The sequence below is a fragment of the Topomyia yanbarensis genome, chromosome 1, assembly GCF_030247195.1.
Source record: "Topomyia yanbarensis strain Yona2022 chromosome 1, ASM3024719v1, whole genome shotgun sequence".
Classification (NCBI taxonomy): domain Eukaryota; kingdom Metazoa; phylum Arthropoda; class Insecta; order Diptera; family Culicidae; genus Topomyia; species Topomyia yanbarensis.
In genome coordinates this window covers 9,099,691-9,124,167 of record NC_080670.1, presented here as the reverse complement: position 1 = coordinate 9,124,167, position 24,477 = coordinate 9,099,691, and the positions used below count along the sequence as shown (strand labels likewise).

At 40.7% G+C, this 24,477-nt stretch overlaps 1 protein-coding gene across 13 annotated transcripts in view; it reads left to right on the top strand.

Moving 5' to 3' along the window:
- LOC131676810 (rho GTPase-activating protein 100F) overlaps nt 1-24,477 on the top strand; it is a 126,295-nt gene that overhangs the window by 83,037 nt on the left and 18,781 nt on the right. For 11 of the 13 annotated variants that reach the window (XM_058956145.1, XM_058956144.1, XM_058956142.1 and 8 more), the window contains 6 exons: nt 9,172-10,819; nt 10,873-11,216; nt 11,277-11,551; nt 11,610-11,767; nt 11,825-11,904; nt 11,967-12,198. In XM_058956145.1, coding sequence (XP_058812128.1) covers nt 9,172-10,819; nt 10,873-11,216; nt 11,277-11,551; nt 11,610-11,767; nt 11,825-11,904; nt 11,967-12,198 — 2,737 coding nt within the window. The remainder of the gene's footprint in view (nt 1-9,171; nt 10,820-10,872; nt 11,217-11,276; nt 11,552-11,609; nt 11,768-11,824; nt 11,905-11,966; nt 12,199-24,477) is intronic. The other 2 variants (XM_058956147.1, XM_058956150.1) reach the window with 1 other exon arrangement.

The window sequence follows — 24,477 nt, the reverse complement described above, 5'->3', positions numbered from 1 at the left end:
CTATTTTTGTGCTCTAATACCTGTGCGTTCGCCTCGCCTGAGAAACTAAGGTAAATTCCGGCAATTAAAAAGGTGATTATATAATTTTCTGAACAACTAGCCTACTCAAACAACGTTGCAGGGCGAAAAAAACGAACACTTCGTCCTTACCCAAAACTGTTTTGAATTGCCCTTTTCTAAGTTAAAAACATTAGTAACGAACCATTTTTCTTCGGGTGCTCTAGTGTAGCTCAGTTCTCGACTATTATTGCCCCAAGAAATATATCCCTGGATTGGTAACAGATTTCCATTATTTGATCCACCCAGTCTGGGAAAATTCCTAAACGATGCATAAATGCTGACTGAGCTCATTCCAGTTCAGCGAAACAGAGACGAAATGTCTCGAACGATTCCTCTTTTCACGGTTCATTTTGTTTTGGCAATTGGCCATACAATTTGCACGTTTCTGAAACGGAGACTGGTGGTGGTAGCGCAAACGGACGAAATGGACCCCAGATGATTAATATTCCATTAGGATCGTCGGGGAGTCAATCGAATTGTGTAGGCTAGCAGTGTGTAATAAAATTCATCAAGGCGGCAAACAACAACATCGCTTCGAACTTTTCTACTTGGAAGAATGACATAAATAAAGGAAAATGTTGTGATCCTCGGTGTCTGGATACAAACTAGCAGGCGTGCTCGCTCATCACCATGGCGATAATAACTGAAGCAGATGTCTACTTGCGCAGTCTGTCTGTCGCTTGGCAAATGTTACGAAGCGAGCAGCAAATTGATGCGACAGTTCATATTGCTTTCTCTCTTTGTGAGTAACTTCCCCTGACACTAACGGACACAAGAAATATATTTGCACGGAAATGGAAAATTACATAAAATTATTTTCATTTACTGTTGTTAAATAACGTGAGCTTAGGTAAACCGTGTTGAAGGTAGTTTCCATTTAATCACGGAAAATTACAATCCACAATCCTCCATTTTTCAAGTTAAAATTACACCGTAAACAACCCAAAAATAAGTTATCGAACGCAACTTCTTGGACTGAGTCGAATTTCTTCTGCCTTTGAAAATACTAACTAGTCTCTTTTTATCCGATTTTTACGCAGAAAAGAAACTGATGATTTACTGATGGAATGAATTTATTATTTCTTACTTTGAATGGCGGCTGTATAAGAAACGCTGCATCGCATCAGCTACACCTAAGGTGGCAGCCTCACCAACGCGATGTAGGTAGCGCGACCCGGTTAAGGTAGTCTACCGAAATACCCAAAACACCACGAAAGGCAAGAGTACAGCAAAATCGAACTGGATTTACGGCAAACGACTCGGTAACGAATAAAGGATACCGATTGGAAACTCGTATCTTGGAATGTAAGAACTTTGAATGAACTGGCTCGCGAACTGAGTAATGTTGGCGTGCACGTAGCAGTAATACGGGAAGTACGATGACCGAAGACCGGAGAACGCTAATTCAGATCAGTGGACCCCATTGCAAACATTTCATCCAGGTACCACATCTATAACAGCGAAAGAGCAGGACATGGTGTTGGTTTCATAGTGATCGGAAAACAGATGAAGGTGGAAACGGTAAACGACCGAATCTATGTGTTAAGAATTAAGGGCAAATTCTTCAACTACAGCCTGATCAGTATTTATACGCCAACTAACGAAAAGCACGATAATATGAAGGACGCGTCCTATGAGAGCTTAGATAAAGCTTACGGAGATTGCCTAAGACAAGATGTTAAAAAAAGTCATAGGAGGTGCTAACGCACAGGTTGGAAGGGAGCCGTTCTTTCACCCAATTATTGGTACGCAGAGCCTTCATTCTGCTACCAATGATAATGGCCTGCGGTTTGTAACTTTCGCTGCTGCTAGTGGGATGGCAATCAGTAGTACCTATTTTGCACGTAAGGATATCCGAAAGCACACCTGGAGACACCCAAGTGGCAGTACTTGTTCCCAAATATACCACGTACTGGACGGCATTTATCCGACGTCATAGATCTGAGGACCTTCAGAGGTCCAAACGTCGACTAGGATCATTATATCGTATTAGCAAAGATTCGTACATGATTATCCAGCGTCACGAGTCCAAGAAACAACAGAGCGATGCATTCGAAGTCTTCAAGCGTAAAGAGCTACGGACAATACTCGGCGGGATATGCGAAAATAGAGTGTGGCACAGATGCATGAATCATGAGTTTTACCAAGTATACAAAACTGTGGATATTATTAAGCAGATAAAATACAGCAGACTGCAATGGGCTGGTCATGTGGTACGAATATCGGAAGAAAGAATTGCAAAAACAATATTCAGCAGGGTGCCAAGAAGAGAACGACGACTTCGTGGGAAGCCACAAACACGTTGACTATACGCAGTGGAGGAGGACCTGAGATTTATTAGCGAGATGACGCTGTAGCCAACAAGGAGGAAACTTTGAATGGATTGATTATGATAGGCATTGGATTATTGTGGAATAAATTCACCTTCCCTACAAGCATTGAGATTGATTTCGAATGACCGAGCAAATGACGTGGAAGTTATGTCATGAAAGAATGAAATTGCTCGAACGTCAGCTTTTAACAGTTTCAGTGCTCGACGAAATCAAAACAACTCGTTTCCAGCAGCATACCTGCTGCAATAAATCGTAACAAGAACCTAAATTTTGTTGGCTTTTGTTTCACTAGGAGGTTGTTAACAGTCTATTATCTTTCTCCGGACAAAACCAGCCTAAAGTCATCCGAAGGGCTCAAGTTTCTCAACAAAGAATTGATACACTGGGTTCGTAAGAGGCGACTGAAAACAGGATTCCTCAAACCAAGATGTTTCTCCGTGCCGTTGACTGAATGGCTGGCAGGACCAAAATATGCCAGTCGCGCATGGAGTGTGTCACCCTTGCTGTGTTACGCGAATCTCTGACACAGTGGTCGTTTGTTTCTTCGCAAATAGTGGGATTCAAATGATGATCATGTCCCTAATACCCATAAAAAAACTCTGTTTTGATTGTTCTGTGTCTGTATTTTCCTAACCTTACAACTTCCCCAATCCTTCCAATCAGGAAATGAAGAAAAGACGATTCTTGGAAAGGCACAAATCTCCGATCAACATGGGGAATGTGCCATTTGAGCCGGTCACTACTGATTCTTGATAACTGCAGGAATATTCGAAACAAGAACACAAGAATTGTTGGCAAAATTATAAGTTTCGCACATAGAATAGTTGCCAGTTACTTAGAATTGGTCGGAATTTGATCAAAATTGGATAAATTTGTTGTAACTTTTTTGAAAGTCTTTAAGAGTAACTTGATTTCTGAATTACCCGAAAAAGAATTCATGTATAACTTAATAGAATATAGCAAATATTTTGAGGTTCCCTTCGAATTTTTACGTGTTTTTCGTTTCGCTAAATTTTAATCCCACGAAAAAAAGTTTGTGTCAATTTATGTGGAATGTGTCGCTCGCTTAAAAAGGCTATAGTAATAATGAGCACGACTAGAAGGCTCATTCAATAATAAATTTAAAGAACCTCTGTATTGTGATGTATTATTATTCCGTGGTAGACTCAAATATATTTCTGTGCAGTTACCAACCAAGCGTCTCCATAGCTACGGATCCGAAGGAGAAGAAACTGATGTTAGCTACTGATTCATAAAGCGGAGGTTAATCATGGGATTTTTTTTTCTTCATTTCTTTCAACAAACGCTCGCTCTGATAATTCTTGCTTCACCCGGTAGGATGTTTAAGCTGAAAGGATTATGAACGGCTGGTTTAGCGTTGAATGATTTTTCCTTCAGCGGCGATTGTGTAGAGAACGGAATGAAAACACACACACACCTGCCTACAGCTACCGAACGATTATATTTAGCCCTCGAGGTACCGATGTGAACGAGCAAGATTGAATCGAGAAATTAAGCGTAGGATCGACGAACAGGATTAGAGCTATTTTCGGAAAGCGCTCCGCCACCAATGATCGCGTGATTCGATTGAACTTAGTTGGCGTAGGCCATCAGGGGAAATTAAATACAGCGGTGAAATTTAAGCGGAGGGTCAGTGGCAAATATAAATTTAGTTTTGATATTGAATTGTTTACAATTTTTCGTTGACTGTCTCTCGTATCATATTGGTTACTGAGTTCTCGACAAAAGATACGAAAGCCTGAAATACTGCAGAAATTTTATTCCAGCGCTTACTTCATGCTTCTCGAAGTAAAACAATCTTTAATTTGATTTACAATCGGTTTGCTATCAGAAGCAACACAGAGAGAAAACAATACAGCAATAACTTTCTCCCAGATCACTCCGGGCTACCTCCATTTGCGCCGGGCACTGTAACCCATCTAACATTGTTAACCTGACGTATTTGAATATAGACGCTTATCCTCAACTACTCATTGCAACTAAAACGCTTTTACTGAAAAATGAGTAAAATTTGCTTGAAAGTTCAATATGATGTCTGATCGAAGTAGGTCATCTCCATCCGACATCGGTACTACATTATTCCGAATAGCCTCACCTACTTTTACTCATTTTTGACAAGGTACGGTTTTTTTCACAAATGAGTAGATTTGACGCGTTTCTGACAAAAACCGTACCTTGTCAAAAATTAGTAAAAGTAGGTGAGAGTAGTCGGAATGATGTAGTACCGATGTCGGATGGAGATGACCTACTTCGATCAGACATCATATTGAACTATCAAACAAATTTTACTCATTTATGGGTAAAAGCGTATTAGTTGCAATGAGTAGTTGAGGATAAGCGTGTAACATAACGAATGTCACGCTTTTCCAATCAACACATTTAAATGCTGGTTTCATGGCCTGTTATGATGATGGAGATCCCCACCTGGAAATTGTCAAACCATCTTTGAAGCTGTCCCCCGGTGTTGGCACGTCTTCAAACGCTGTCCTATTTTTAGAAACTTTACCGTTGTTGTCATACACCGCAAAAAACACAGTGACAAAAAAAACGTACATAAAATTGCATTGAGCATAACAACGACCAGGCAGACAATGGCGAAGAATGTTCACATTAAGAACATTGTTAATAGCCTTGTTACCGAAAGTAGCTACCAGGAACGGGGGTGGTGGTGGCTTTTGAATAACCAGACGTCTTTGAGCTGCAACGAGCCAATTTTTCGAAGCAAGAAAAGACAGCAGCGCTGGAAATTAAGAATGTAGAACGAGTGCTACCGTATGTGGTGTGGTTATAAGTGAGAAACTTTTTCCATAAGAGAGTGGAACGTGCAGCCAGTGAATGAAGAACATGATGCTACCGTACGTACAACGAAAACGACATATCGGCGTGTATTTGTCTTTGGCATCTGCTCCGTACGTGGTACCCGAGGTAGAAGCGATATCAAAGCTGCAATTTTATGCAGGGCTGTGAAAAGGCAACATCGTTTGACACTCATGTAACCAAAAATAGACAGATTGTATAAATCGAGTCTTCAATTGACACGTTTCTCGGAAAATCATCTAGATAGCGAGGTCATAGTTACACTTGTTTAGAACAACGCTCTAACTCGGGTATCCCATTTAGGAAAACTTTGCACAGAAAAGTTGGAGGATAATATTTGTTTTTCTTTTGCAACAGCCGCTGCTAGATTCGCAAAATGGTTTAAATATTTACGGCTTATTGCAAATATTTTGCAGCTAAAATTGAACTGAAATCCTGAATCAATTGGCCTTGCACTAATATTTGGATCAAATAACTGTTACATTACCGATCAATAACAGTGCTAGTGGGAGTTGAGTTAGGAGCTGAAAAAAATAAATAAATTAGTTATGGAATTTGCGTTTCGACTTCGGGTCGTCGGAATCCGGACACTAGCTTAGTGATAGGACAAAGCTAGCGCCGGATTGACGATCGAATAAAGTGCCATGAAATCTGGAACAATCACGTTTTTACGTTACGGACCATGAGCAAAAATCTTGTGTTTTATAATTATGTTCAATTTTCCTTCAGTAACGCCCGCATAACACTTTTATTAGTGGAAATAATAGCTCTTGTTTTATAAACTTCAGTCACGGTTTCGGCCATATCATTCTCAAGTCCATTTTCTTTACGCGCACTAGTTCACAGCTTTATGAACATTATTCATAGAGCCATAGATTTGGGAACACTAGTTCACAAAATCAAAACACTTTGGATCTTTTTTCGTGAACTTTTTCACGAACTAATGAACTAATTAATGACTCCTAACATATTAGTCACGAGCCAGTATCCGTGCTCGTGAAATAGTTTACAAAATCATGAAATATTATTCATGTATTAGTGAATTGAGTCATGATTCCTAGTATAACAGTCACGACTGATTATGCGTGCCCGTTAAATAAATCACAAAATTATAAAATATTGATGTATGGTTCATGAATTCTATTATAATAGTCACGACTCACCATTCATGCCCGTGAAATGAAAGCCCATTATTCTTAATATATTGTTTACGATCTTATATCCGTGTTCGTGAATTAGTTCACAAAATCATTAAATATTTTGCATGTATTCGTGAACAGGTTCATGATACCTAGTATAAAAGTCACGACATACCATTCGTGATCGTGAAATAGTTCACGAAATTATAAAATATTCATGCATTCGTGGTTCATGATTCCTAGTACAATAGTCACGTCTGACCATTCGTGCTCGACAAATAGTTAACAAAATCATGAAATATTATTCATGGATTCACGATCTATTTTGTGTGCTTGTAATATTTAGAATATATTCCTAATCATTTTCAATTTGATGTAACCCTGGTAATGAAATTTTCACATGAACTCTTTCGCCAATCTTAGGGTATTATTTGTGGAATCATTTTTGTGCCTTGCACTTTTTTAAGAAATGTCCAGCTGCTAGCTACCAGTAATAGATACGAGCAGTATATATAAGAAAACTATTGAGACCTCGAACATCGTTATTCATTTGATAAGGTTCAATGTGATGTCTTGACAGAAAACGAAAGCTGCGTTGAGCACCACAAATCGTGTTCGTGATATAGTTCACAGAATAAAGCTGCTGATATTATGAACATGAACTACATTACTCCTCGTGTCGAATTCAAAAGTAGAAAAAAAAAAATATCACGATAACGTGAACAGGAATTACGATAATTGTGACTAAGATCCTGAAATAATGAACATAAATCACACACCTCGTGATAAAAATGTCAAAAATCGTGATTAAGATCCTGAAATCAAGAATATAAAGAAATATAAATCTCTGCTCCTGACTTAAATATCACGACAACGTGAATTGAAATTACGAAGATCATGATAAAGTTCCTGAAATTCTGAACATAAATTACATTACCAATGATAAAAATATCAAAAATCGTGAGTGAGATCCTGAGATCATGAACATGAATCACTCTACTCATGACTAAAAATTAATAACCAGATAACAGTTTCAAAATGGCAGTGAAAATTGGTGACTGCACGACTCCACCGTTTACTACCAGCTCGAGAGTTCTTCACGGTAGTATTCTCGGACCATTCCTATTTTTGCTCTATTTAAACGACTTCAACCATTTGCTTAAGTGCAAGAAACTTTCGTTTGCCGACGACGCAGAGTTCTTGCAATCCTAGCTGGGTGTATTCACCAATTGGTGCTATGCCAATAGGATGATGTTAAATGCTTCCATGTGTTCGGTTATATCCTGTAATTTCGACTACAATATCTCACAAATCGTTCTCAAACGGGAATCATTTGATAAAGATTTGGGAGTCTACTTTGATCCCAAACTAAACTGCAAACACCGCATTGAGTACACTATTTCTAAGGCTTCAAAGCTGCTAGGATTCATTTTTAGAGTCACCAAGACCTTTAAAAACATACATTGTTTAAAAGCACTCAATTGTGCTTCAGTCCGTTCTACACTCGAATAAGGCAATGCAGTCCGGGGACCTTACTACCAAAATGATATTCAACGCATCGAAGGCGCAATTTGTTCGTTTCGCACTTCGTAGACTCCCGTGGAGAGACCCACTAAACCTACCAAGCTGCATAGATCGCTGTAAGCTGCTCTGAACTTTTGAACATCGACATTCATCGTCGTAGTCTTCGAACTCATCCTTTCTTTCGCATTCCGGTTGCCAGAACAAATGATGGTTATAGCGGACCTTTCGTCAGTATGTGCCATCTTTTCAATCGCTGTTCCAACGACTTCGAGTTTCATTTGCCCCGTAATGCCGTCAAGGAATCGTTTCTGAGCTCATTATCTTGTTAGCTGGAGTCTAGTGCTAGTTCGCAGTTACTAAGACTGTGTAGTTAGTTTTAATTGAGTTAAAACAAAATTCAGCTCAATCGGGCTCCCAAATAAATAAATAAATAAACCAAACATTCGAATGTAAGGCTTATATATTCGAGGTCAACTAGTTTTTTTGGAAACACAAATAGTTTCATGAATACGAGGTTTACTATGCACAATTTCAGGAACTTGGTCACGATTTTCGTAAATCATTCAGTTCGCAAAATCGTGATCTTTTGTTCATGAATTTATGAACGGATTTTTTCCGTGAACGGACAGGGACCGGGCATCGACCAGATACCGATCGAACACGAATGGAGAGACACGTACAAAAAGACACGAACTCTGACAGACTTGACCGGACATGGACATGTATGCGAAGCCATGTGGAGACACGAACATTGAGACAAACACGGACACAGAGCCATTGATGAAGAGACACGGACGAGAATCGGACTCAGAATGTACGTGTACGAACAGGCATTCTTGAAATAAATCGTTGAATTTAAAATGAAGCTATCATCTGCCGTCTCCCGGGTGAGAAATGTGCATATTGATAAAAATTAAGTGCAGACAAGTTTCTTACATAAAACAAGAGACACATTCTAAAAGAATTCTTTCAGGGAAAACAACAACTCCGGTGCAGTTCGATATTTGATGTCACACATTTCGTTCTTTACGGGCGGACGTCTATAGGGAGACGAGCAATAATTTGCCCGCTGACAAATAATTCCGTCTACACCGTCTTTACCGTTAAAGCCAACCAAAAATAATGAGTAAATGCTTCCATCGCATACCGCTCAGCCAGTATTCCTCGTGGACCAACATCCGTCATAATTGCTTCCATTCGAGCTAATCTAATTAAACTTTCATTTCCATTTTTCATCATCGTTCCTGCTCTCGTTCCACCACAACAACCAACGACAGGTAGGGGATGAGATTCTCGCCGTCAATCTGGTCGACGTTACACGGATGTCGTTAGATGACGTGGTGATAATTATGTCGATTCCAAGACGTCTCGTTCTGGCTATCCGCCAGCGTCGTGGTTCGCGCGGAGCAAATTCTCCAGGGCCGCACCAAATGTCACGACCGGAGCATAAACCACCACCAGTTGTGGTCATCAAGCGTGACCTACGGGATGATGATTTGGACGATTCGGATAGGGCGCCACGTTCCTCGAGATCTTCGAGGGAACGACGAACCGGGGATGGTCGAGAGATGACCGAATCCCGTTCACGGCTAGGACTGGGCCTAAATAATTACAGTCCTCAGAGTGAACAGCTAGACTTGTATTACAATAGTCGCACAGGCCAACCAGTGGAAACACCGAGCTGGGGCTACAAACCACCGCCTCCACCATCTGTCATCACCGAACAGCCGAAGGGTAGTCATGGCTTTCAAACATCCCACTCGTATTACCAGAACGCCGGGACACTGGAGAGTTTAGCCGAGAAGGTACATGCCTTCTACCCAAGCAGCACCACTAGCCGCCGATTGTCCGCCGGAACCGGCGTCAGTATGTCGCAATCCCACCAAAGGTTTCCGCGCAGTGGCTCGGATCAACATCTGCCGCGGGTAGAGTACGCCGATTACGCATCGCTCGGAAGACACGCTCTGTTACGGTCTAGCCTAAAGACTGATCTTGTACAAGCGGCTCCTATCGCAGGTGGTACCCTCGGTCGTTACGGACGTTACGATCCTCCACCGTCATCACGCACACCGAAATATGCTCCATCGCCATTGGGTGCCACCGGTTCTCTTCAGCGGCGCTCCCGTCCGGCATTGGATTACTCAAGCGATACGGAAGCAACGATTGGTCCCCGGCCTAGCTACTATTACTACAACCACCCGGCAATGGCTGCTGCAATTCAACGTGGTAGCACACAAGCCCTTGGAGGTGGTCCCGAGTTTGCCAAATTCAATTCGTTACCACGCGAACGGCCCGGCTCCCGAATGGGTCTCCGTAGTAGGATTGGTGAACGCCTGCAGGATGAAACCGATGGCAACTTATCCGCTCCCGAGTACTCACTACCCATTCGAAGGGATCCTCGTGATCTACGCCAGCGCATCACCGCAAGCCCATCGATCTTCACGTCGGACGAATACCGAGCCTGGTTACGACGAGCTCCCAGCAGTTCTGCTATCTGCGAACAGATGCGAGCTTCCCGTGATATTCTGAATCAGCAACGAGCGCATCGTTTCTCCTGTTCAGCAGAGAACATTCACGATGTCCTGAAGAACACCGAACACATATACAGTAGCCGAACCGGTCTAACCGGTGGAACTCTTGATCGGCATAACCTAACGGTAGGCGGTCCACGAATGTCATCACTGCCAGTACGATCCATGTCTTCACAGCACATCGGACCGTCGTCCATTCGATCGCCGAGTGTTCGTCGTATGCGGCAACTACTCGAACTGACCCAGGGTGGCCACGGTGTACCGGGTTCGGCTATGGCAGCACTAACCGGTCACCAAAGCCCAGCTCCGACACCAAGCACAACACTGCCACGATCCCATCGACAGATCGATATTAATCCGGCTGAATACACCAAGTACAAGCTGGACAAACCGGGTAAGTTTCGTGTATTTGAGGTTAGATCGGTTTTAGTATTGTTTCTTTTGTAGTGGTGGACGCCATCGGAATGTCCGGAATGTTGTGGATTCATTTGCTGGCGGGTCGTGGCCTACGAGCCATGTCCGAAACAACACAAACTCAGCAACCGATGATACGGGATCTGTACTGCGTGCTGGAATGCGACCGAATTCATAAAGCTCGTACAGTGGTCCGTTCCGGTGATTTGCAGTTTGATTGGGATGAGTCATTCGAGCTGGATCTGGTGTGTAACAAACAGTTGGATGTTCTGGTTTATTCATGGGATCCGCAGCATCGGCATAAGTTGTGCTATCGGGGTGCACTATCGCTCACCACCTTGCTCCGACAATCACCGATTCACCAGTTGGCGCTGAAGGTGAGTTTTTTTGTTGGACAACTATTTTCGGGTGATATTTTCTACGGTTTTTTTCACCAGGTGGAACCTCGAGGTACGATCTATTTGCGCCTGCGGCATACTGACCCATTCCAGTTGTATCGACGTCGAGGATTGCCCAGTTTACGAACCAGTGTTCCGGCATTGTTCGGAGCTGATTTGGAAACGGTGGTGACGCGTGAATCCAAGGGTGCTCCCGGAAGTGCTCCAGTTCCTATCATTCTGCGTCGCTGCGTAGAGGAAGTTGAACGGCGCGGCCTGGACATTATCGGTCTGTATCGGCTGTGCGGCTCGGCTACCAAGAAGCGTTTGCTAAGGTTTGTGTTTAGGTTGTTCAGCTTTTACGAGACGACAGTAAATGTTCTATTCTTTCAGGGAAGCCTTCGAGCGGAATAGTCGAGCAGTTGAGCTGACACCGGATCACGTGCCAGATATCAACGTAATTACTGGTGTTCTAAAAGACTATCTACGTGAGCTTCCGGAGCCATTGTTTACCAAGTGTTTGTTCCAGATGACGGTAGATGCGCTAGGTAGTGTTGTCCTCCAGAGTAAGATTGGATTACTAATCTCATCGACGATTCTTTCAACAGGTGTTTGCTTGCCGGATGACCCAGAAGGTAATGCCAAGTTGATGCTCAGTATTTTGGATTGTTTACCAAGGGCAAATCGGGTAAGTGAACCACAGAATATTTTACGGATATTTAGCTCATGTTACAACCAACGCATTCGCAGGCGACACTGGTTTTCCTGTTGGATCACCTATCGCTGGTGGTTTCAGCTGCGGAACGCAACAAGATGTCTGCCCAGGCCTTAGCTACTGTTATGGGTCCTCCGTTGATGCTGCACTCATCTAGCGCCGGTCCCAACGAAGAGATCGATCACGCACAACCAATTGCAGTGCTTAAATATCTGCTGCAGATCTGGCCACAGCCTCAGCATGGCACCGGTCACGTGGGTACTTCAGGTAACGTAATCTCTGACTTCCTGCTAGCAAGCGTCCAACTGCAAGTCTAGACGTTGTGTGTTTCGTTTTGTTTTCTTCTTTTGATCGATTAATCATTGTGTTTTCCTAGCGAATGCAGCTCATTCCGCCAGCCAAAATTGTCAGTCACGCACGGCATTTCAATTTTTCACTAGCCATTATTTGTTATATCCGGTGACTAGTGTTGAACGTAAACCGTTGATAGTGTTAGAATCGTTATAATTTTTCTGTTCATTCTTTCAAAACATACCAAATCGCATATCACTAAAGTCCTCATATAGAAGTGGACTTAGCATGCGTCAAATCATAAAGTCATGCTAAGAACTTCTACGTGGAAGCACTTTGGCATGTCAATCCTAATTTTCATTTATCTTGCAGGAATCGCCACTCCCTTGTCATCGCATCACTCTCTCATTTCTTGAGCGGTTTTTCAAAACGTCATATCTGCAATGAGTTACTCTCTTTGTTTACTTTCTCTTTCGATTTTTACGGCGTCATTATAACACTTTTCACTTCTTTTACAGTACAGATCGAAAGACGGTGGTTTTAACTAGCATATTATGCAAAGAGTTGAGGGATAAATGTTAAAGTGACCGAATTATTAACAGAAGAGAAAGTAAACAAAGAGAGTAACTCATTGCAGATATGACGTTTTGAAAAAACGCTCAAGTTTTGTGTTTTTTTTTGTTGTAGCCAACACCCTCGCCCACCCAGTTTTTGCCTTCCATTCGACACCTACCCTCACATAAACACACACGCTCAACCCATCACAGAACAGATGCAAGCTTACACTGTTAAGCGCTCTCATGCAAAACAACAACAACAACCGTCTTCGTATTTTGTATCAAGTCCATGTGCATTTTGCTGAAACTGCTGAATGAAACTTTTTCGCAACAAACTTTTCTATTTCGTAGTCCATCCAATTGGCCATCACAACGAAACATAAAAAAAAAACTGTACAAATATTCATCCGCGTTTGTCTTTTTTTCCTGTGTAAATATATCTCTTTTTCGATTGCCTTTAAATTGTACACCTAGAACAGAACGCTCAACTAATACCAACACAATTCTTCCAACACTAACTCAAAAATAAAACAACAGCAAAACACAGTTGGCCCACAGCTACCTTGATGCGGTAGGAAATACGCGCATCGTGAAACTACGTGCGAGAGCGCGCGCGTGTGTTTGTGCTTGTGTAGGTGTGCACGTATCCGCGTCGGGTGGAGCTTTTCCCTTAAACTAGTAGGCGCTGCGCGAGTTCATACTGTTTACAGACAGACACCGAACAATAGGAGTGAGCGATTCCTGCTAACGGACTGTTTGAAGCTCTGCCTGTCTTCGTCTCCTGCTCCGCGCTATGTAATCATCTCTCATTTCCTTTTCTCTTTCTTCACACAAACACGCACACACAGACACATTGTTCGTATCGTTCATTAATAGATGATAGACCCTGTGGATAATGTTGTGTGTGTGTGTGTGTTTTGTTTGGCGTTGTTTTGTAGATTGTGTACATATTTATCGCTATGTTTGTGACAAGTTAGGCATCATTGCGAAAGTAGAGAGCAGTACAACGTTTAGTGTATAGCTTAGAGTCAATGAGGTAGAGGAACTCTAAATTAAGAGGGAAAGGCCCCGCTCAAAAATATATGGCTTTCTTCTTCTGGCTATGGTCCGAATTCATCCGAACTTTTTGATCCAAATTCTGTATGATACAAATTACAGGATTCGTGAAAAAAATAACTGGAACGGACTTTTCGCATTCAGAATTTTTATAATTTTTGCTATTCGGATAAATTAGTATAACATTTGGCGTGTACAAATTTGGCTTATGGCTCATTTGAACAAGAACAGATATTAACAGTATAATCCAGAGAAATGTAATTATTATGTTTAGTCCGATTAATTTTCGCCGTAACGATGCTGCCAGGGCAGTTTCAATTACAAGTGGAAAATTAAAGACCTTACTTAAAGCTCAAAATATCAACGAAAACGGATCAAAAATGTCAATTTAGATTGGTTTCGACTAGAATAACAAAAAGACGCCATGTTTCATTTGGAATTCCAATTTAGCAACCAATGTCATTTCACACACACATAAGGGTTGTCGATCGCATATGTTAAAATTCAACTGAGAAACCCTCAAAAAGCGGCCATCTTCGAAAACGAAAAAGAAAAGTTTTGTTTTCACTACTCTTTACACAATCTTCATGAAAGTTGATCAATGTCTTCGATACATTGAGCTTGTGCGACCACCCCTGGGTGATACTCCATTATTGATCAGGACTAGCTAAAATTGCGCCGAGAATCTATAGATGTGTAACTAATCATGCTTCAATGTACAACCCCTGTAAATCCCAAGTTGTTTATTGTTCAATACCGGCGCCGCACAGTGGCGGGTCTTCAAACAAAAGTCGGACAAAACCTCAAATGTTACCTAATTTGGCTGAAAATCACAATTTAAGCTAATTTTGAGGTGCTGAGCTCATTTTTGATGTCAAAAGTCGAAAAATATTAAATGCATTTTTCCATACAGTGTCATTGAACTTATTCATATTTGAACTAAAAAGTCATAGCTCCAAGTAAATTTACCAAATGTATTTTATTCACCAACCAAGTTCTTTCGTTCCTCTACACAATGAAACAGGTTGTGCTAAAATCGGACCAAAATCAAAAGAGCAATATGCATTTGAAGTGAACAGAGCAATGGTGGTTTCGGAAGTGAAAATCATTAAAAAGTCCGGACTTTGCTACGTTTACACTCATGTTAAAAATCGTGTTCTTATCTAATATTCATAAAATTTTGAATATATATCATTCAATACATGAAATTCAGGAAAAATATAAAATATCAATATTTCAAAAATAAATTTTTGAGGTTTTGGCCAGCCTCCAGCCACTGTGCGCCGGCCAGGCCCGCACGTAGATCGCAACAGGAAAGGAAAGTAATGTTAGTCCGACACGTGCTTTTACTAGCGACCGTTTAGACTAATACGCACTCCAGAAGTGTCACGGGAGGAGGCAGATTGTTTGTAACGAAACGATAAGGATTCGAAATTGTGTTGGCGTTCTTGCGATATTCAAGACTTAAGGAGTCCCTGGGCACCCAGCCAACAGGAGGCTCATTAGATGGTTAAAATACTTTTATTATCGTAATGTTTAAAATTTTACTAAAGTTAAATAGTATTTTTACATATGATAAAATAGCAGAACGAAAAAATTCGTATGGAAAAACAATAAGAGCAAAAAACAAACTGGGGCTACTGAGCTAAAAATAATTTTCGCGAAAAGGATATGAAAAAATTAGAGCGATGCAAAATAAACTGAAATGAAAACTTTGCTTTATTATTACCCCAACTACTAGAAAGGAGTGGTACGATTAACACAAATTTCATATCTAATTGTGATAATCCTACTTGCTTCTCTTTCTAGTGGAATGATCAGAATGATTTACTATTTTATGCAAAAAACTAGAAAGTCTAAAAGATGCAGAAGACGAAGTATAAAGTCCTCTTTCTTGTCGCTTTTTGCGACATGGAAGCAAGAAAAAACTAAATTAGTGACTTAAAACAACAATGTACCAAAACCAGAAAATGCAAAAGATGCAAGTAATAAAGAAGAAACTCCTAATTTTTTCACCTTTTACCGCAAAAACCGCAATTGGTTTTCGATCCTTTTCGTGACATAATTGTAGTCATCCTTCCACTCAGACAAGACCATACTTATACACACACATTAAATACCCAGTGGATTCATTCCAATAATAATACGAAAAGATGCACAATTTTGCAACAAAATACTACTTATTTGCAATAAAGTGAGAACGAAACAAAATAGTTGATGAATCACCTAATAAAAATAGATGATAAGGACGCGGACGAAAATAGCTGGTCACCGTCTTAATCAATGCATTCCAGGCATTGTTAGAATAATATAAATGATGGATTTGTATAAAGATTTTGCCAATGGTGTTAAAAAAACTGCTTTTTTCGTTTTCAAAGGTGGCTACTTTTCCAGTATTTCTTTGTTAAGCATTAAATTATTGAAAAAGTATCCATTAAAATTGTCAATATTTTAAAGTTAAAATTTAGATTCTCTAACAAAATTCGTTAAAATACCAACGTTGCGAGAAACGTTTAAGCTTTATAAAGAGAATATGGGATGATTTGATGCGAGAAGTACGACATTATTCAAAGGCTAAGTTAAGGAAATGCAAACATTTAAATTGAAAGCCGCGCACGATAGGGCAGCCATTTGGGACTACTATAATGTAAATTTGTATTCGATCAGCCTGTAAACAATTCAAGGTTCCATTGAAGCATTACGTGCTCGTGTGAAAGAAAAGTGCTCGTCATCAATGAAAACGCGTCGGATATTTCGCGAGTGTTAACAATATAATTTATGGCATTGTTCAACTAGATAATCGAAAAAAACATGTTTCTATTCTATTCTAACCCTCACGCAGCCAGTGATTGGAAAACACTGCAGATATTCTTTAGTGTTTTTCTTGTCAACATTAATATTTGAAGCATATTATGAGTATTATGTCGCAAATATAAAAAACGACCAGGCCTACTGTGCAGAGTTTGGTTTGAAGATGTTTTTTAAAATTATACGGCAATTAAATTATTCAAACACTTCCATAAAAACCAAATTTCAATGACTGTCCTGTTTGGTGCGCGTGTACGCGAAGTTCCCGAATATTCAAATATACATAAATCGTGCATATTTCAACTGGACGATAACTGAGAAACTTGGGAGAAAATTTGTTGTCCTCGTAACACCTCACTTCAACAACCTGGTTTTGACTAAGAAATCGATTAGTCGCCACAACCCGAGCCCATTCCGAACAAGATAATCGAAAAAACATGTGTGAAAAAAGAGAAGGAAAGAGAATCCAAAAAAATCTCTGAAGCGCAAAAGTGGTTTGTCCCGCAGCTAAGCAATCACGTGAGCCAGAATGCACAACTTCCATTCCACACTCTGGCGACGACGAAGATACCAGAGAAATCATTCGCAAGTACAAAATAAGACACAGTAGTTGAAAAAGTAAGTTTCTTTAACATTTCCGCGGTATCATGATTTTTCACATCATTATTCACTTCCTCATTTTCTTACCAGAATGAGGTTAATGGATTGTTTGTGTTATTAATTTTCAAATAATCTGCAGTATTCATACTCTTTAAATAAAAGTTCATTTTCTTGGCGTGTACATTGTTTTATTTAACCTGGAATAGTAAAAAACTACCTCTGCCTTATTGGATTTAGCTTGAAAAATATTTAGCCAGGCAAAAAACATTGAAAAAATGTTTGCTAGATAGATAACCTTTCCAACAAGTGCTTGTTTGTCAAAATCAGTGCAAAAAACTGAGCATCATCTTCTGAAAAGATGAATTTTTGGAAGCTAATTGCAGAAAGTTGGCCACGAAAGTAAACTTTTGATTGAATATTCCAAAAATTTAAGACTTTGTTCAAGCGTATATTTTTGGCATGATAAAATTGTTAAGAATACTGAACAAACTAAAAGAAAAATTAAGTTAGTATTTCGACTCCACCATAAAATTGAGGGTACTATGGGGAGAATTTTTGAGTAAAAATGTATTTCCTTTAACTAGTAGTTTCAAACCGAGGAACACAACTTGGCGAAATTAAGAGCATTTCGAAAATAAGAACTTAGGAGATATCTGAATTAATTCAGATATCAAGTAACTCCAAAATAAACGTAGCTTGATACCCAGGGATAAAAAAATTTAAAATCACAGCGATTTTACTCACGATTTCAAATACGGAAAATCAACATTTCTATCTAGGATGAACCAATCAAACAGTTTGAAAATTGACATTTTTGAGGATTACCATAGATCTTCAAAATCAAAAGAGACCATCCCAAGTTTAATCACATACGTAACACTCGAAAAGAATGCTTCCCCCTTTTTTAACAGTAATTTTAAATACATTTTTTGTTAGGACTATGATCGCATTTGCGATGATGGCGCCACTAACATACACACAAGTATATGGAGGATAGATAGACAAATGAAAAGTTGCTCCCCAGCTTGAGCGATTATCCGCTAGCAAACGAGTGTTTGAGACTGTGTATAAAAGGTGTACTGGGAAAATTTACGAATTGATATTTTTTTTGGGAAAATCTGCCAATAGTTTTATGCCTGTTAGTTTGTGGTTGAACTTTCAATAAAATAAATAAATCTTCAAATTCAGTCATTGATAGTCCCAAAAATCTGGTTATTTTTTAATGTCAATTGTCATAGAAACATCAGCAATGTGTGAGTGATTTCGAGATAATTATAACGGACCTTTTGAAAGCAGATAATCCCGTGTTTCGTGGATTCTAGCAATACAGTTTTCAAAACCGAAATCAAACAAGAGAGGCTATGCTAGACGAACGATAAAATGAACAGAAAAAAAGAAAACATCTATCCACAGATCCCTTCCCAGATCTGAACTACAGCAGACTGTTGACCAATACATACAGTCGGATTCGCTGGTTGGTCACTTAACAGGGTCGCTTTTTAATTGGGCCTCCGCTAGTTAGACAATTGTCCAACTAATAAGCATTTGAATGCCAAAATTTCACGTTTACTTTGACAATCAATTTGACAATAATTGGAGATGCGAACAGCAGCATTTACGCATTTAGCATTTGTGAATCGTTTCCACACTTAATTGTTGTACTAACATAAAGTGTGCAAACCGTTTTCTTTTCTAATTCGATTCCAATTATTTTAAATTAAAATATTTACTCACCATTCACGGCAGCTGATGATCCTTCTACAAACGTCACTGCAAAAAAGGACAGAAAGAAAGAAAACTCATTTAATATATGACAACAGAACAGTGACAACAACATGTGTTCGATAGGCGGACATGTTTGCATGATAGTTAATGGAACTAGTAAAATACATCACCCCGCGAGCAAGCTAACACTGCGGTCAGATGAGTTAAGAAATTACACACGGTAATTCCGTTTGCATGTATTTCCACAAAGAAGCTGAAAAATAAACACAGAAGAATTCGGCACACTTACAAAAACCCGAAGCAAACCTGAAAAGAGTCGAATATTTGAATTTTATATTCTCAACAACTGATTTAAATTAATTAACTCGTATATATAAATTAAATTTATTCGAGAGCGTTTTTACTATTTGAGCTCATTTTGCTCCCATCCACTAAACCAGTCCCTCGACAGGTTTAGTGGATGGGACTACTTTCGACTACTTTCTGCCTTCGCTGGAACAGAAAGACGCCTTTTCCCAACCCGCAGTCAGAGACTTCAAAAACCTATTTAAAGAAATAAAATATGGAAGTCTTTGAGAAGCTGTGCAGAGTTTGTTTTTACTTTTGCTCTAAGAGTCGCTCAGCTTCTTTTCCACGCACACATAAACTGATGTGCATAAAACTGTATTCTAAATGGGTAAAAAACTCTACAAACCTAAATCGCAGCGAATATCTTTATACAAGAATCAAACGGACAAGTTACGTGAGGCTTGCTTACTATTTACATTGTTTTCACTGAACAAAGATGGCGTCTTTGTTATTCTAGGCTCTTTAATTCATCCTATATCTACACAGTTGGGACCTCACTAGGCATTGTTTGCTGAGATTTCAGGTTATGGTTATGGTTACTGTCGGCCTATAATATAATCTTCATTTTTTTTAAATACTTTACTTGATTTATGCTCACTTTTGCCTGGTAACTAGAAAGAAATTTCCTTCTAGTCACTCGGTGTCGTGACTGTGAGGATAGGGCCCAAACAGTTACAGGGAATGCAATTCAAACTCGTTCAATTCTTGCATTGGTCTGCCTGCTACCCCACGCAACGACCCATGCGTTAAAGTCTCCCCCTATAACAAACGGCGTTCGTCCGACTAACGAGTCGATTGGTGTATCCAGCATCTGGTGTCCACTTTCGGGGAGCATTGCAGCTACGTACGAATACACCATTGATTTTAGCGATTACGTAGCATCCGTGTGTTATCTCTTGGACAGGGAATCCACCCATCATTTAGATTGTCGTTATCCCTGCACTGTCCACTACCCAGTTGTCGGTTACGGTTACAGTGCATAACCACTAAAATTACTCCTTATTCTTCTTCTGTCGTTTTCCTTCACGTAACATCAAAGTATTACTTCGTACTTTCATAGTACCTTTTTTTTCCTCACGAGTTTTCCACAATTCAGTAAGAGTCTCGATCCACGAAATGACGACGATTGAACCATTTAGCTCCCGACTTTTCTTATGTTTTCCGTCATACTCTCCATTAAATACATCGTTCAGGTCCGGCACTGCGTACTTAAACCATTAACCCCCGAACGTCACTCAGATATTCCCCAGTGGCAAATTACCGCGAATCATTTAGCTCTGAGTTCCAAAACCCATTTCAGGAATCAGGAATCAGAATATATTGGCTCAAATGGCACGTTCCCCGTACATAGTCGGGGATTTGTGCCTTGCCGTGTGTTTTCATCATTTCCTGAGCGGAAGGAAAGGACAAGGAGGTGTGGGGAAGTAGACTTGGAAGGGTGGGAAAAACAGCACAAAACAAAAAATAAACAACAGGTAAATTAAACTCACAAGTAGTTCAACTTGCCTGCGAATAAGCCTAAAGCTCTTTACCACATTGGATAAGAAACTTTAGTATGTCTCTGAGTTTCAGTCGACCAAACATGGTTTCGTCTATATAAGGACGGCTGAAGACTCGTAATCGCAATTGCGCTAGCGCTGGGCAGTTGCATATCAGATGATATGAAGTTCCGTAGTCGGATTCACAAAGATCACATGAAAAAGACTCAGCGCGCTGAATAGTTGCCATGTGATAATTGAGTTTGCAGTGGCCGGTTAAAGCCCTGGTCAGCATGCCGCAGTGGAGCTTCGAAAAATGTAAGAGATTTTTCGAAACCACTGGGCATGGTTGTTCTAGAAACGCCTTTGTTTGGCGACACGTTTGTAGATTTCTCCAATAATTGCGGTGCTCGGACGAAGCCCAGGACCGTATTTTTTCCCTTATCCAACTTGTCGAAATTGGCAGCGCGGGCTCAGGACCAACGAAGTCAATCGCTGAACCTGCCCTGGCCAATTCGTCAGCCCATTCATTTCCAGTAATACCGCAATGTCCGGGCACCCAGACAAGGTAGATAGTGTTGACAATGCTTAGTTCTTCGATTTGGGTTCGGCACGCGATCACTAGCTTGGACCGGGATTTGTCTGAGCTAAGGGCCTTGATTGCAGCCTGACTATCGGAGCAGAAGTTTATAACTCTGCCGGACAAACTCAGTTGAAGGGCCGATTGCACCCCGCACATAATCGCAAAGATTTCTGCTTGGAATACAGTACAGTATCTACCTAGTGAGTGAGATTGTTCCAGTCTCATTTCACGACAGTAGACACCAGCACCAGCACGTCCCTCCATCAGAGAACCGTCAGTGTAACAAACCACTTGCGTTTGTTGTTGTCTTTCCATAAAGCCAGACAACCACTCCTCTCGAGAGGGAATCTTAACATGGAATGTCCTGTAAGGAAAACTACAAGTGAGTGTAATATCGCTGGGAGCAAGAATATCTTCACCCCATGTAACCATTTGTGACCACAATCGTGTATGACTGGTAGCAAGATCAACATGATTACTGTTCCAAAGCCCAGTAACCTGCAGTCTGTATGCACATGATAGTGCTTCTTGTTTTAAGTGTATGTGTAATGGTTTGATATTTAGAAGTGCCTCAAGAGCAGCAGTCGGAGTCGTGGTGAAAGCACCAGTCAACGCCATGAGCGCCATTCTTTGCAGATGGTTTAGCTTTGACTGGACTGTCACCACCTCTCCCCTCTGCCACCACACAAGGCATCCGTATGACAGTATTGGACGTACAATTGTCGTGTAAATCCAATAGATGTATTTAGGTTTGAGACCCCAGGTCTTTCCAAAAGTTCGTCTGCACTGCCCGAAGGCCATGCACGCTTTCTTGACTCTGAACTCAATGTGAGCAGACCAATTCAGTTTGGAATCCAATATGACTCCAACGTATTTGACTTGATCTGCACACAGCAGCTCAGAATCAAAGAACTGCAAGGGACGAACCCCGGTTGTTATTCGCTTCTTCGTGAAAAGAACCATTGAAGTTTTGCTTGGGTTAACTGATAGTTTAACTTGTCGACACCACTGTTCGACAGCTCTTAATGCCTGTTGCATCAAGTCAAAGATTGTTCCGATGCAAAATCCAGTAATTAGTATTTGGTAATCGTCAGCAAACCCGTAGGTTGGAAATCCAAGCTCATTGAGCTTCTTCAACAAGCCGTCAGCTACTAAGTTCCATAACAAAGGTGACAGAACGCCGCCCTGAGGACAACCGCAAATACTCAACTTCCGTATCTCAGCCTGTCGCAGTGACGAGCAAAGTATGCGGTTACTAAGCATTGCGTTTATCCAACCTGAGATACATGCAGGTATCCCATGACCGCGCGTCGCTTCCAGAATAGACTGGAAGGACACATTGTCAAAAGCACCCTCAATATCTAGGAATACACCCAAGCTAGATTGCTTGAGCGAGAAGGCTTTCTCAATGTTGTAAACAACATCGTGAAGCAGAGTGATCGTGGATTTCCCACACTGATATGCATGTTGCATTTTGTGCAGAGGATATTCAACTAAACTAACGTTCCTGATGTGATGATCGATTATCCGTTCCAAAGCTTTCAGAAGAAAAGAACTTAAGCTGATAGGCCTAAAACTCTTGGCTTCTTCATAGCTTGAGCGCCCCCCTTTGGGAATAAATCTAAGTTATTTCTCGCCATGCTTTCGGGATATACCCGGTAGCAAGACTGGAAAGCAAAATCTTTTTCAAGACATGTTTAAGAATATCAAATCCCTTTTGCAGTAGCACGGGAAGTATTCCATCTTTTCCGGGTGATTTGTATGCAGCAAAGCTGTCAACTGCCCACTTGACCGATTCAGTGGAAACCAATGTGCGTGCTAGCGCCCACGAGTCCGAATCACCAGAATTAGATCTGTGAACATTGATCAACTCCGGATCGATACAACCTGGAAAGTGTGTGTCGAAGAGACAATTAAGAACATCTTTTTCGTCTGTCACATAAACACCATCTCTGGTTTTCAAGGAGTTCATCTGAAAATCATTCGATTTGGAGAGAATTTTATTTAATCTGCTAGCCTCGTTCAGACTAGAGACATTAGTGCATAGGCTTTGCCAGCCAGCCCGTTCTGCAGATCTAAGACATTTCTTATATGCACTACGAGCTGACCTGAAAGCCCTGGAGTCATCACGCTGACGCTGGTTCCAAGCTCTTCTCATAACTTTCTTCATTCTATCAAGCTCAGCCCTCCACCAAGGGGTTCCCCTAGTCGATTTAACAGTACGAAGTGGACAAGCTTCTTCGTAGGATGCTAATATGAATGAGTTTGTCGTATCCACGACGTCATCTAAGTCGTCTAGTTGACTAATTGTTGGAAAATATCCATGAAATTTAGTCGCTAAGTTTTCCAAAAAGAGGTCCCAGTTTGTAGACTTAGGATTACGATATGTCACCACATTGAAGGTGACATCAAAATGCTCGAAAAATATATATTTATGATCGGATAGAGACGGTTCAGTTTCATTTGGAACCTGCCAATTTCCCAGTTCATGCAAAATTCTATCAGAGCAAAGTGTTATGTCTAACACCTCCTCCCTCCCAGACCTCGCAAAAGTTGGTCGGTTTCCCACATTCAGAATATGGAGATTTGTACTACTTATGTACTCCATCAGTTCAGAGCCTCTCAGATTGATGTCTGAGCTGCCCCAAATGATGTGATGAGCATTCGCATCACTGCCGATAATGAGCGGAAGCCCATTTCTGCTACAATATGATACAACGCTTTTGAAATCATCAGAAGGAGATGATTCGTTATGCGGTAGGTATGCTGAACAATATATATATTTTTTGTCTACGTTTCCGACAGTCAATGTAACTGTGACAACACAGATATCGCGAGTTGTGAGCTCCGATATGAGACACGCGTCAATAGCCTTATTTGCAAGAATGCAAGCACGAGGCATTTCACGTGGGTTAGTCATGCCTGTCTTGTTGTAAGCAATGAAGGCAGTGTTAAGTAACTTTCCATAATAGAAGTTTCCTTTATGGAAATACGGTTCTTGAACCAATGCTATGGAAGCTTTACCTTCCTGCATGAGTCGAGATAAATTCATAGTTGCTGTACGTTTATGTTGGAGATTGACTTGTGCTATTCTAACCAT